The following is a 15,777-nucleotide window of genomic DNA, read 5'->3' as shown; positions in this document are numbered from 1 at the left end:
TGTTTAGTGGGAGAGATAGAGATGCCTATAATAAAGGAGATAAATCTGCATTAAAAGAGGAAATTGGTATCCCATGAGTCTTTATTGGATGAGAAAAATAAGGAATGGTTTTGGGAGTGATAATTTTTGGGCAAAAAAGGGAGAGAGAGCCATGCTAGGTGGCAACTCAATGGTCTTCAGGGCTTTTAGAGGGAATCTTGCACTCCCTCTAGAATTGCTCGATTTGGGTAATGGGGCAAAGAGAAGCCATATGAGATGTCAAGCTCAACTTTAGTATATACTAGCAGGGACCCGTGCAATGCACGGGCTTTGTTAAGAGAAAGTTAAACAATAGAAATACATAGGAGTATATAATTGTTTTATATTTTAACTTTTTAATAACCAATCCGGTTGAACTCAACCCAAGTTGGTTGATTTTCTAGTATTTCCGATAGGCTTTGGTTTAGCAATTTTCCAACTCGACCAAGTTAGGTTAGTTTCGAATTGGCCATTTGTAAATTAACCAAAACTGAACCAATCCAACCATAGATATATATTAATATTTTATATTTTAAATATAATTTTTAATACAAGAAAGTGGGAAATTCTCATATTTCTTACTCTAAAATATTTTATATAATAAATTTATTTTAATAATACCATTGTAATTTATTAAATTTAAATTTAATTTTTAAGTTTAATTATTTTGAACAAAAAGAACAAACCGAAAATAGACCCAAACTGATACAACTCGAGTTGATGGGTTTTCACTAATGGTCAATCGGTTTCAGGTGACAAACTCCCGACCTAAATAGGTCGATTTGGTTGGCAAAGCAACCTACAACCGAACTGAACCAATCCTTAAAGACTCCTAATTTCTGCTAAGTTAATAGTCTAGTCTCTAATAAAGAACAATAGTTTAATCTCCAATAATTATTAAAAATTTATAGCAAAAATACACAATTATTGAAAATAAATTTATGATGAAAATACAATAGATATCTAATAAAATTACAATAATTACAAAATGCAATAAATACTAAAAATATATTAAATTAATCAATAATTAGTGTAATATCAAATAATAGTTTAATCTCAAATAAATATTAATCAATAAATTACAAAAAATACATAATTACTAAAAATAAATTTATAACCAAAATACAATAAATTAAATTTCAAAAGTTAAATAATAGTTGTTTAATCTCTAATAACTATTGACAATTTACTATTAAATAACAAAGAAAAAATAAATTTATAAATAATTATTGAAAACATATTTATCAAAAATACAATAAATAATTACCGAAAATAAAATAAATATAATTTTAGTATATATAAATATATAATGAATATACACTATCATTTTAAAATTATTACTAATATATTATTACATAATTCATCATTAATTCTGTAAAATATTAAATTATTATTAATATGAATATTATGAAATCTATTATAATTATTTTTCTACTTTTAAGAATCGTTTTAACTTTATTACGTAATTTTGTTATTTTAACTATTTAAAATTCAGTTATGTTAAATGTTCTGTTACTTAAATATTTAAATAATATGTAAATATTTAAAATGATTCATTATTTGAATTTTATTTATTTTAATGTTTTTATGTAGTATTAAATATTTTGTTACATAATTATTTAGTTATTTTTAATGTTTCCTTATTTAAGATATTTAGTTATTGAAATATTTAAATAATATTTTGTTTTTTAATATTTAATTTTTTCTATTTGAATAACATTAAATTGAATAATTCATAAAATTATAATTTATATTGTTACTACATAATTTCATGATAAATTTTGCCAAAATAAAGAATTATTAATAATATGGATATTGTTAAATGTATTATAATTAATTTTTGTGTTTTGAATAAATATTTTAAAGTTAGTATATAATTTCATTATAATATTTAAATAGTTCTAAATTTTTTAATTGGCAATTTCTTTAGATAGGAATTAGAGATAGTTTAGGAGGGAACCTCTATACTAAATTAGAGATAATTTAGAGATAAATGGGAATTAGAGATAATTTAGGAGATAAATAGGAATTGAGACAATTAGGGAGAAAGTGGGGGAAGGTAGTGCCACTGCTAAACACTAGAAAAGCAAATCTCTCTTTCTTTATGGTTGTTAGAAATAGTTAAGCTTATGCTATTTCCTTATTGATTTAATGATGGATAGTTATGGAAAATAAAAATAAATAAAAGATGTAAAAAAACAGAAAATTAGAAAGAGGGGTTTGGAGTTGCTCCAAATTCAAATGTTTATCATCAACCCAGTTGTCCTCCTAGAATTTGATGGACTTACCACTACCTATTTGTTTTTGATGTCTTGGACCCATAAGTTGTTTGGTTGGGTTAAGATTCCCCAACCCAACTTTGCAATACATGCTGCATTGATTTTTAGAGTAGGGATTCGAGTAAGGAGAGGTTGAGAGCCACACTCTATAAATTAAAGTCCTATCAAGTTTTTCGAAAATAAATTTATTTCTCCAAGTATATCTATTTTCCCTTGTTTCCAAATCCATCAAATTACAGTCCTCAATTACATTTACTTCCCCTTGTTTCCAAATCCATCAAATTACAGTCCTCATCAATTACATTTATTTCCCCTTGTTTCCAAACCCATCAAATTGCAGTCCTCAATTACATTATTGAAGGCTCTCAACTGGCTAGGAGTTACCATTCTTCCCCCAAGTTTATCATCACTGGGAGATCGGGTGGCATTAAAATCTTGAATAACGATCCAAGAGAGGGTATTCGAATAGGCTATTCTCCTCAAACATTGCCAAATTGGTCCTTGTTCGCTCCTACTTAGGTAGCATAGATAAAGGTACAGCTCCAGTTTTGATTAGGTTCATGATCTGATCTGTAATTAAGTAGTAAATAAGTCTTTCATGTGAAGTTATAAGTTTTTAGTCGATTGTATTTTGGTCGAAATTATTATCGCCATTGATTTGAAATTTGAATTTCTAAAATTAAATCACATAATTCCAGTGTTTTTGAGCAAAACATACAACACTTTATGTTTATAAATACAAATATGTAGAATGCAAAACCTTATATTTTGTATTATTTCATTTACATTTGTACTACATATAATCAAGGGAATTGGGCGGTTTGGTTTGGGTTGAGTTTCAACCCAACCCATTTAACTTGTCAACTTGTTAATGACCCAGTTATATAAAATTAAATGGGTTGGGTTGCAACCCAAACCTGCTTTAATCCAATTCGACCCGCCCAAACCCATTAATCTTATATTTATGTACTTAAAACAAAAAAACTAACTCTTTGTTAATAAATAAGTTAGTCATAGCTTGGTGATAATAGTAATTGCTATTTATACAAGTGGTGAAGGTTCAAATCACATTACATGCATGTTATTTTTATACAAGCATCAAAGCCATTTAACTATATTTGGGTTTCGGATTTGACGAACCACATAGGTTCAAACCGGTCAGACCAATTTGAACTATCTAATTGGATTGTCTTCGAGGTAATCACATCAAGTTCAAGAGTGGTTGAACCGTTTAGATCCGAGTCAGTCCGGTCAGACAAAACCCGATCGGGCCGGTTCAGCCAGATGGTGGATTGCCTTGGGTCGGCTCATATTAGGTTTGTGCACGGGTTTGGGGCCGAAGCAGGTCAAAATAAGTAAATTGGGACGATCTAGACGATCCAAACCAGGCAAAGTAAGCGGGGCTGTTTAGGGTTCGGACCCCACCCAATCCGACCTGTTTCGGATTTAGGTCGACCCGGATCGGTTTGTACCGGGTCGAGCCGAGCTATGTGAATAACGGTTGGACCGGACAACCCAAACTGGGTAAAGCAAGCGGCACCGAGACATCCCATCCAAGGTCTATTTTGAATTCGGATCGACCCGGATTGGTATATGTTGGGTCGGGTCAGACCACATTGAACTAGTCCGGACTTGGGTCAAATTGATTTGGATTTATGTTAGGTGAAGTGTATTAATTCAAGACAAAACTAAATTTAGTCAATAATTAATAGAAAATTAATACATTAATTATAAATTATTTAATTCAAATGAAGAAAATAAAAAAAAAACTAAGAAATTAATACTAATGTATATAATGATTAACCCGATAATTATCTACAACCCAACCCAATCCAACCCATTTAAATGAGCAGGTTAGGTAACGGATTGATCACACAACCCGCCAAGTAAATGGGCGGGTTGGGTGGGTTAGATTCTGGGTGTGGATTGGGTGGATTCAGCGGGTTGAGTTAAAAATTGCTACCCTTAAGCATATTAGCTTAGGCATGATCCGAACCACACCATTTAAGCGTGCCATAATTTCTTCTCACAAACAAAGAATGGCTGAACACGATGGCTGTTTAACGGACTGTGAAACTAATGATAAGGTTGGGGCCCGTGAATTTGTTATTGACATGGAACCTTATGATTGGTTCCACGGCCAACTGCAGCTAATCCGAATTGATTCCCACATGGGCTACTTGAAGAATTAAACTACATTCTTGACAGTCCAATACCCCTACTTCCACCCCTACCCCTATTATTAGAGGTGTGGGAATCAAGGCATTAGATAGATATTTTATCAAAATACCTTTATTAATAAAACATTAATGATTAGTTTTACTCGCAAATGTACATTTTGAAATTGATAAATTATGCACGTTTTATTGTAAACATTATATTAATTAAATACAATCTTACCATCTCAATTTTTTTTCACTTTAGGCCATGTTTGATTTGAAGGAAAAGGTAGAGAAAGATGGGGAAACCAATACAAAGTTTATATAGGTTTTTTTTTCCTTTCCCTACATTTTCCTTCAAACCAAAGATAACCTTTGGCTATGTTTTGTTTAAAGGAAAAAGTAGGGAAAGGAAAGTGATGAGGGATGATTTTGCCCGACTTAGTAGATGGAGGACACATGGATGCGACCTACCAGGTAGATCATGACCCATCACATATTGTCATCTCAGCACCATTTGCCACCTCGGGTGTCTCGAGCACCTCAGCAATGATCGAGGTTCGAATAGCTTGAGATTGCCTAACTTACCGAGGTGACACGTATCAGACTTCTAGAAGCTTGTCAGATGTCTCTGAGCTCTTCAGGTTATGTCGCACGCTCGAAGGACTAATCCTCATCCCGCCCGGATCAGACAGACACGATCGACCTTATCGGCTAACACGTTATCCACTTCCCGGGTGGAATGGACTCCTAACGGCTCAGGCTGAGGATCTCGGAGGTGATTCGTGAGACCCACAACAACCCAACTATATAAGGGCATCAGCCCCTAAGACCCAAGTATGCGCGATTTGTGCTTACTAGCTCTCCTGCATTCAAGTATTAGCTCACTTACAAACTAGCCACTGACTTAAGCATCGGAGTGACCACGCTGGGTTAACCACCCCGGGTTCTCTGTGCTTTCTCTTCTTGCATATCAACTCGCCAGCCAAGCAACCGGTGTCTGAGGTATCATCCAGCTAGGAGTTCCAGATCGTGCACCACCAATTAGCAACGTTTGTGGGAATGACAAGAAAGTCGAGTTCTCTACCTTAATCACACCTTTCAACATCCCATCAATGGCATCAACTAAAAATACCGGAAAGATCGTCGAGATGGCCATCACTGGGGGACAGGAACAGACCTCCACCCATCCAGAGTTCCCCACAGTCTGTATCGGTCAGTTCAAACATAAGCAAATACATAAAATATAGGGGGTGTCAAGTGTCAACGCAAGCATATAGAAACTAAGACCCCTATTAATTTCTAATATGATCTTTTCTAGTTTTCTATTTACATCTCAGCATACGCATTTTGGTTACACTCATTTTCTAGGCATGTTATTTCTGATTGCCTAATACTCTACTCTATATAGCATAACTGGCCTTACAACTGTTTTATAAAAATTTTCTTTTAAAATACATTTTATTATTGAGGTATTGGGTACACTATAACTATTAAAATATTCGGAGAAGTACGGACAGGCCCATTGCAGAATTCTGATTTCCATTGCAGATCTACAATATTTCAAAAGGTCAATTACCCCCACTCTATGCACCAATGCCCGCCCGTGAATTGGCATCAATTCCGAGCTGGCACCTACCCCAACTGTACTTTGTGCCTATGAATTCTGACCCTGGGCTGAACCGTCATTCTCCCTAAAATATTTTGAGTATTGGAATTATGATAAAGATAGTATGGCATTTATATTTCTAAGATAAAATATATTTTTAAAAGGTTTCAAATGAGATATGAACACTTATCACTAAAACTGATGATGATGCATGCCTTGTTTACAAAAAAAAGGAAAAATTACGAAAACCTCTTCTGGGATTTTTGACAATATTATAAATCCCCTTTGTGTTTTAACCCTAATAAAAGCCTTCCTTAAAATACTGAGTTTATTATAAGTATTAAAATATTTTGACTATTGAAATTATGGTAAAGAAAGTAGGGCATTTATAATTCTTAAAGCATGTTTGGGAGTGCTTAAAAATAAGTGCTAATTCAAAATAAGTGCTTATTTGGGCCATTAAGCACTTATCGGTATTTGGGATTCAAAAATAAGAGTTTATTTTTTAAGCCCAAATTCCAGCTTTTTTTAAGTGCTTATTGTATAAGCACATGAATTTTTTTCTTTCAAAACTATCCCTAGTTGAATTTTTAAATACCACTTGTAAAATTATCCCTAGTTGAAATTTATAAAAGTACCTTTGTGAAAGCATTTTTGCGAAAGCACTTTTACAAAAGTAATTTTATGAAAGCACTTTTAAGAAAGTACTTTTATGAAAGCATCTTTATAAAAGCACTTTTGTGAAAGCACTTTTATGAAAGTACTTTTATGAAAGCACTTTATAAAAGTACTTAATAAAAGTGCTTTCATAAGGGTACTTCTTAAAAGTACTTTTACAAAAGTGCTTTTATAAAAGTGTTTTTGTAAAAGTACTTTCATAAAAGTTCTTTCAAAGGGTATATTTTGAAATTTTGAAAGAAATTGAAGGACAAAATAGTCACAAACGCTTATTTAAGTGCTTATTAGAGAAAAAGACTACCAAACACTCAATATAAAACAAGTGCTTATTAAAAAAAACACTTGAAAAAAAGTTGGGTGCCAAATGCAAATAAGTGCTTATTCGAATAAGCACTAATTTTTAACTTAAGCACTCCCAAACATGGCCTAAGGTAAAATAATTTTTAAAAAGTTTCAAATGTGATATGAACACTTATCACTAAAATTGATGAAGATGCATTGTTTACAAAAAAAAAAAAAAAACAAAAACAAAAAATTACGAAAACCTCTTTTGGGATGTTTGACAATATTATAAACCTCCCTTGTGTTTTGAGTTTTGACCCTAATAAAAGCCTTTCCTAAAATTTTGAAAAAAAAAAAAAGAATGCAAATACCTCCCTTTTGTTTTCTTTCTAAACGGAAAGCGTTAGATGTAATGCATTAAATTTTTTAAAATACCAAATTTATCCTTGACCAGCTTCATTCACATGAATATTTATTAAAATACCTTTAAAAGAATAGTTTTATTTTTTTCTATTTTATCTAGCTTTTTTTTATTTCTTTTGAAGGGCCAAGTAGAGGGCAAGATTCAATCCCAAGAGACCTTACCAACCAGCTGATTGGCACCTTATAGCCTTTTTTTTTTTTACTTTACTCCATCTAAGGAAAATGTGAAGTTTTAAATTGTATATATGACTAATAAGATCATTTTGGTCTATATGACTAAAAAGCCAATAGATGGAGGTCTTTGCACCCTTTTTCTCAAAGTTACAAGGGAGGTTTTTGTTAGAATCAAAATACATAGTACGTTTTTAGGATTGTGAGAAAACATAAGAGAGGTTCTTATAATTTCCAAAAAAAAAAAGTGATGAAACAACTTAATATCCGATTATTTATTATTTATTTTTGCTTCATGGGCTACATGCCTACATCCCATTAGTAGTTTAGCCCCCAACCCCGGAGGCAGCAAGATTTGATCCTAGGTCACTGCCACGAGTCAGAGATCTGATCCTATCAACTTAAGCCACCATCTGTTTTTTTTGTTTTTACTATTCCAGATTATAATATTTAGGGTAAAATATAAAAACCTCCCTTAAGGTTTCTAATAGTCATAAAAACCTCTCCTCAAGTTTCATTTTAACAAAAACCTTCCCTGTAGTTTTGAAAAATCCTGTAGTTACATCCCTTCCATCATTGTCTCAACCAGAAAACATTGACTTAATGCATTATTTTCTTTTTGAAAATACCCATTTTACTTTTATGTCTATCAATTCCGATGGAGATTTACTAAAATATTCCCAAAAAAAACTTTTGATTTTCAACTAAAAAATTCCTTATGTCAAATAAAGAGTGAAGTAATTTTATTTTGTAAATTCATTATGATTGAGTGAAGTCTAAAAGGGCAAATCTAACTTTAAAAGATTTCCTAATAAATAGTAAGGGCAATTTTGTAACTTCAAAGTCTCTATTATGAGGACAACAATACTTTTTTCTTGATAATGAACTAAAACAATGATGGAAGGGGGGCAATTGTAGTATTTTTCAAAACTATAGGAGAGCTTTTTGTTAATATGAAACTTAAAGAGAAGATTTTATGATTGTCATAAACCTTAGGGGAGGTTTTTATATCTTACCCTAATATTTATCTATCAAAAACAAGATTATAATATTTGACCCAATCCCATGTGGACATAAAAGTAATTTTCCTTTTTTTTAATTTTTGAGGCCGAATCTGCTAACATGATCTGTGTCCGCACATCGCAAACATGATCGATCCCAGTCTCACGGTGCGATATGCGGATACAGATTATGTTGGACTATGTTGAAACACAGAAACAGTTTTTTGTTGTGAGCAAATCCCGCTACTTTTCGAAAACGAATCCTTTTCAAGTGTCAACGCAAGCATGGAGACAGGAAGACTCGTATTTTTTTATTATACGTGTCGTTATCTCGGAAGTCGGAATTAGTATAAGCATTCAATAGTTAAAACTCGGTCAAAAAACTCGATTCAACTCAGAGTCTAAATTTGCCATGAACCTGGGCTGTAAATTATACGACGCGGAATTGAAATGATGAAGTCCAACTAAACGAAACGAAACATTTTCATCGGAGACGGGACTCCTTTCCTTCAAGCTTCAACCGCACCGAGCGCGCATGGGTCTTTCTTCAAGCTTTTATACTTTTAATTCATTCTCGTGATCACGCCGTAGTATATATTAATTTGCTCAGATTCTTCTCCGATGGCATCGACAACATTAACTCCCGTCAATCCAAAACCGAGACGAGTTTGTTTCTCCTTCTCTGCTTACGCCAAGAACGTAATCGATCATCTAAAAGCATGCAGGATTCCTGTAACCGATGGCCTCACGGACTACGAATTCTCCTCGGTCGAGGCGTCCTTCGGCTTCACCTTCCCTCCCGATCTCCGTTCCATTATTCGTGAAGGACTACCGGTAGGTCCCGGGTTCCCCAATTGGCGATCGTCGTCGTTTCAGCAGCTCCAGATTCTCATCAATCTTCCCAACTTAGGAATTTGCAAAGAGATCTCCAAAGGGACGTTCTGGTGCCGATCTTGGGGTGACGAGCCCGATAACCCCGACGAAGCCTTGGCCCTGGCCAAGCAGTTAATGGAAAAGGCTCCCGTACTTGTTCCCATTTACAGAAACTATTACATTCCCTCCACGCCCAGTCTCGCCGGAAATCCGGTCTTCTTCATCCAAGATGGACATTTCCGGTACTCTGGCTTCGACGTCGCCGGATTCTTTCAGCAAGTTGAATTCCGGCCGCTGAATTCATCTAAGGTGGAGGCCCCGGCTTGGGCAGCCAAGGCCGCGAGGTGGATTGCGTTCTGGTCGGATTTGGTGGAGAACGGCACGTGTAGTAAGAGAGATTACACGTGCGGGTGGGGGAACGGCAACGGCGTGCTGTACAATTGCTTCAAGGAGGTGAGTTCGAGACTGAGGGAGGGTGGGTGGACTGAAGAAGAAGTGAGAGACATGATGATGATGATGATGGACGGAGAGGATGATCGGGAGCAGCGACGTGTGGTGGTTCTGGAAGACAGAGAGAGCGTGGAGTTGCACGTGCGGTTTCTGTCCCTTACGTTACTTCGAGCCGGGTGGAGCAGCGACGACGTGGTCTACTCGTTTGGGTTTCATGACGATGGCTGCATCCCATGATCCCAAAACTACAGCATTGCTCTTTGCTCCATCGTAACGGTTCAGCCGCACCTGGCCGGCCGGTTTAAAACGGTTCTAGCTGTTCTAAATGTGTGGATTCTCAGTTCTCAGAATCTCTCACCGGTCAATGCCAAGTTGCCAACTACCGAGTACCCACCACGGATGGATTCACGGGTCTCCAGTTTCCAAACAGTCCAACTCATTCATCCAAATTTGTCAATCATGGGCCCATCACTCTAATTCTGTGGGACCTCCTTACTTGTCCCCCATTTGATTATGATCAAGACATTATTGCTCTTTGATTATTTTTGTTCATATCATAATTCGTGTTATCTTTAAAAATCGATTTTAAACCGGAATCGTTTTAGTCACTGGTTTTTGGGTAAATGGTTCAACCATCCAGTATGAATGAATAGTTTGTTACAATTTGAAAACAAAAATATGGCGAAAAATCGTTATTTGGTAGAATAGATCAATTATTCACTCGCCTGGGTTAGTGAGTCACTGATTAAGTCAACAATTTTTGACAAAAAAAAAAAAGAAAAATAGTTCAGGGGTAAAATGTAAAATGGAACCTGGTGTCTGACAGGTTTTTGGGTCGAAGTATTCGACCATCCAATGATGGTCAGTTCCATTCGCAGTTCTCCAGCGAATGCCATTTTGAAAAGTAGTTACAATATCTGGTATCGGTTGTAAGTTTGGGCTCTATCATCTTCTGCAGATCTACCCCAACCGTGCTATTACCGGCTCTTTGCAATCTGTTTTGAGAACCTTTATTTTTTCACCTTTGTTAGATTGCAGAAGTTCATTTTTTCTCCTATATCCATTTATATATTTTATGAATTACAAAAATAAAAGAGAAGACCAAGATGATGTTAGTTAATTCTGATACCGTTTTAGGCATCATCGTGTGTTGTGCGATAACGAGGCAAATCTCCACTGATTCCATTTGTCTCTTCAACTTACTAGTGGGGTGGGAACAAATAACAAATTATTGAGAGGAGAGTAAATAAGACAAGAAGCATTGAGATGGGTGGGTCCTAAACATTGAAGATTTTGACGAGTTGCGACCCATAATTGCCGCCCGCTTCTCCTCTTCTCCCCGAGTTGTTAATGTCAGATGAAGTCACCCCAGTTGTTGTTTCTTTCTATGCCTTGCTTGCTTGCCTGATGGGGTGCTTGTCTTCAAAGTGTCGTCCCATAAAAACTATTTGGTTTTTTGTGTCGACCATTTGAATCATCTACCGAGGACACCTCCTTCTCCTCCTTTTTTTCAGGGGAGGTTTTACGTCAATCTCTCTCTGAACCACTGTTGTACTGTCAATTAAGAATAATCATCAAAACCTGAAAAATCGATCCAAACGAATAAAAAATTTCAGTTAATCGAAATCGAACCTTTCTAATGAAGTCTAATTAGAAATTTCAGTTAATCGAACTGATCTACTTGGTATTTAAAAAAAAAATGAAAGGTATATAAACACATTTATTTATATATATTTTCTATTATTTATATATTATAAATGAATATATATATATATATATATTATAAATATATTTATATTTATATTTATAATATACTAGTAAATATGTATATGCATTTGCACGTGGCAATTTTTGAATAGTTATAAGTGGATAGTTTTTAAAGTGAGAGTAAAGGACATATATGCCTTTTTGTGCCCATTATATGCTTAGATAAGAGGGTTAGAAAATGTCCAATGAAAATTTCAGAAAAAAAAGGACATTCGTTCTTTTATAGGTAGTATAGATATTATAAATATAAAAAAGAAAAACTGAAAAATTGAACCAATCAATTGATTAACCAATTGACTTTGATTCATGATTTTAAAAAAACCGATGGTACATGTACAATTTGAAAAATAGGCCCATGATTTGGTTCAATTAGCCATGGGCACCCCTCAAAGGCAGAACTAGGAAATTTTCATGAGGGGAACGAAAACCTAAGGTGAATTGTGTGGTGGGGGGTGGGAAAAAATATGATGGTCATAGGAGGGCCAACCCATAAGAGTTAATGCAAATTAATATGATGGTACTGTGAAAATATTGTGGATGGGACCATTTTAGTCCTGTGTCCACAGTAGAATGTGGTGTTCTGTTGGATGTGGATGGCTCCCGTTCATAAAATAGCGTGGACAGGAACGAGCCACACCCCAATTCATGGTTTTCAAAATCGAATCGGACCAGATGGTCAGACCGGAAAAATCGGGAACCAGTCAGGTGACCAGTTTTGTTTTCCCCAAAACCGTTGATTTTGGTCAGCGAACCGCTGAACCGGGTGGTTAACCGTTTGAATCATTTGAACCGTTCAAACGATTTTGACCGTTTTTATTTTTTTAATTTTTTTTTGTCAGAACAGGCCGAGCATTTGGTTTGAACAATTTGACCGTTCGACTCAGTAACCGGACCCCTAACCAATTCAGTCACTGGGTCGGTTTTAAAAAACATGCCCCAATTTATCGTCCGCGGTATTTTCTCGTGGATGGGCCACACTATGGTGTGGACAGTTTGTGGGAAAGATTCGGTGTAACGCACCTTATTACATTGGTCCAGCTACTCTTATTTTATTTAATCTTTTAATATATTATAATTTATATAAAAATTATATTTTAAATTATTTATTGCTGAATATAATATTATAATGACAAATATATTTATTTTATATTTATTAATAATTACGTATTGGTGTTTTATTTTATTCGTTATTATTTTATATTATTATTTCAAATTATTGTTTACTTAAACTATGATTCTTTTTCATTCATGATCGTATGTGTGCAAATAGATCGGATCCAAAATCCGATCCTATTTTTGTTATATTTGGATAACCATCCATTGTATTTTTGGATTAGATAGATCGGATTTAGACTACTCTTATCCAATCCAACATGATCAATTGTGTAAAATTATCTCACAAGTTGTACATGAAATGTATAGAATCAATAGGTGTTTTACAGACCAATCCACATTACACTTGGCTTATAGTTCAGAATAGCTGTAAACACTAACGTCTTCATCGACGTTACAAAACAACCTCTAAAATTTGGAATTCGGACAAAAATGGAAAAATAGTAAAAAACTATTAACTCTTGGATTGTCGTCCTCTTGGATTGTTGTGGAGAACTTTAATTTCTTTAACCGACCAGATTTATTTTCTTTATTAACTAGCTTGTCTTGAAAAGAGGGGTCAAGCATGGGAATCATAAATTGGTTTTGCTTTGGCCAATAAAGGGCGTAACACCATTATGACTACGGTCCAACTGTCTGGATAAACGACTGTTCAAAAGCCTTGCATCTTTGTCCGGGTCAGTGAAGTTTTAGCCAAGTAGCTTAAGAAAAAAAAGATTGTTTTGCCCAATCCAATAATAATATTTAAATGTTTAACTAATGCTTCTATAATAAAACTGGCTTAAATGTTGTATGGTTACTATAGTCATAGCTCTAATTCCCATGTTATTTGTAATTTTTTTTTATTTTTATTCATGATAATACTTTATCAAATCATTGTTAGCGTATTTTATTAAAATATATTATATTTTGCTCAAACGCAAATATCGGGCTTGAGCTGGGATTGAGCCTAAATTCAACTCAAGTCAGGCTCGTGTTGATTCAAAAGAAATGACCAAACTAAGCTACAACTTAAAACCAATGTTTTAAAAATCAATCTAGAGGCTGAGCCTTTTCTGCATATATATATATATATTAAAAATTATAATTTGAGGCCATAAAAAGGATTTTTTTGTAAAAATAGCGGAGTAAGGCATCTACATCACCTTGGGATATATAGATCTCAAAAAGTTACCCAAAATAAAAAATCATTCCAATCGGATATCGAAGTGTAACGTTACAAAGTTATAGTCTCCAAAATTTTGTATGCATCGAGTATGCAACCTGCGACCCGATCATCGAGTCAAAAGGGTCAATGGTCAAACTGGCCGGGTCGAACGGTTGCTGGTTGTTGACCAAGTCAACGATTTTTACCATCTAACAGGTCTCGACTGAATTGGACCCAAAATCCTGACCGGGTGACAGTTCGAATGGTTCAACCAGCCAAAAACATTGTTTAAAAGTCAAATTAATGATTATAAGCCACAAACTTGCAATACATGATTGGAATGTCCACAATAAAAGGCTGAGATTTATTGCTATGTATCGAAATAACATGTTTGTATATACATTTAAGCAATTTCTATGGTACTGGAAAGATATGATATCTTATAAACATGTTAGTTGAACACTTTAACTTTTAACTGTGTAATAGGCTATGGGACCAATAATAATGCCTCATGCCAGCGATAAAACACATGGGGTTCACACTAATCCTATGTCACCATAGGGGGATTAATGGAACATATGATTGGTCCCACCAAATATTTAAATTCATGTATAACAACCTAGCCCATAAGGCTATGTTTGGTTTGAAGGAAAAGGTAAAGAAAGGAAGGGAAAGACAGGGAAATCAATACAAGGTTTGTAAAGGTTTTTCTATCTTTTCCTTCATTTCCCTACATTTTCCTTCGAACCAAAAATAGCCTAAGAATTTTCTTGGATCCACCTTTGTTCCATAGCTTTAAATGGTGACAAAAAAAATTGGATTTCTGCTAAAATTTTGGAAAAATAAAACAAAAAATTGATCTGACCACATTCCGCTTTCTTAATAAAAAAAAAAAGACAAAAAAAAACTTAGCTAATTTGATTTATGTAGGAATCAGAATTGAAATTGAAATCAACTGGAATGAAATCCCATTTCCAAGGGAAGTGGAGGGACGAGGGAATGGGAATGAAATTCTTATTCTGCCCAACCAAATGGTTGCCCATTCCAACTCGGACTCCAGACCCCTATTCCCTCAAACCAAACTCGCTGTAATTTATTTAATAGATACGTTTCTCATGGAATAAACGGCCTGATATATTGGGCCCACTCAAAAGGCCCATACATAGGAATGCAAATACTGTCAGTCCTACCCAACCAATTGCATCCATAGCCAATTAGGCCAAATTTAAAAATACCAACGGCATGATAACTGCCACGGCAAACCCAACATTTTAAAGAGCCGATAGGGCCACTAAGACCTAAGATCCACCGAAAACAAAGAGCCCCGTGATCTCTACCCAATCCAAAGGCCCAATGACAGTCAATCTTGCCCATCGACTTACAACGATAGTCAATCAAAATAATATGTTCCACCAAATACAAATGTCCCTGTAAATAAGTAGGGATGACAATGAGGGGGTTTAGGGAGGGTTTTGTAAATTTTGGGTTCTATCTGATTCCCTAAACCTCTCAACCCGTACTTGCCCCAAAACCCGTAGTGGGTTGGATTTTAAGAATCCAAATTCTCCCTACAAATGAAAGTGTAAAACCTTCCCCATATTCAAGGGTAGGGGCAGGTTAGGTTTAAAAGCCGCATCAAATTTTTCATTATTTTTTGTCATATATAAGCAATAAATAAGTAAAACAACACAAATAAACATCAAGATTTCTAATTATTTGATTAAAATATCTAAAAAACACATAAACTATCAATTATCATTCACATAAAACTTAAAATGTTATTAAATTTGACACCTAGTACATAAAG

General features: G+C 34.6%; 1 protein-coding gene across 1 annotated transcript; it reads left to right on the top strand.

Moving 5' to 3' along the window:
* The first annotated feature begins 9,012 nt into the window (after positions 1–9,012).
* Positions 9,013–10,479, top strand: LOC104604364 (uncharacterized). The gene has a single exon (XM_010268667.2). The coding sequence runs from the start codon at positions 9,242–9,244 to the stop codon at positions 10,178–10,180; it is 939 nt and encodes a 312-aa protein (XP_010266969.1). The 5' UTR covers positions 9,013–9,241; the 3' UTR covers positions 10,181–10,479.
* Positions 10,480–15,777: the final 5,298 nt, after the last annotated feature.

Source organism: Nelumbo nucifera, chromosome 6 (genome assembly GCF_055504915.1).
Source record: "Nelumbo nucifera cultivar China Antique chromosome 6, China Antique-T2T, whole genome shotgun sequence".
Taxonomy (NCBI): Eukaryota; Viridiplantae; Streptophyta; class Magnoliopsida; order Proteales; family Nelumbonaceae; genus Nelumbo; species Nelumbo nucifera.
This window is presented reverse-complemented; position numbering and strand designations above follow the sequence as displayed.

Coding starts and splice junctions, on each gene's coding strand:
- LOC104604364 (XM_010268667.2), top strand. CDS start 9,242: ATGGCATCGACAACATTAACTCCCGTCAATCCAAAACCGAGACGAGTT.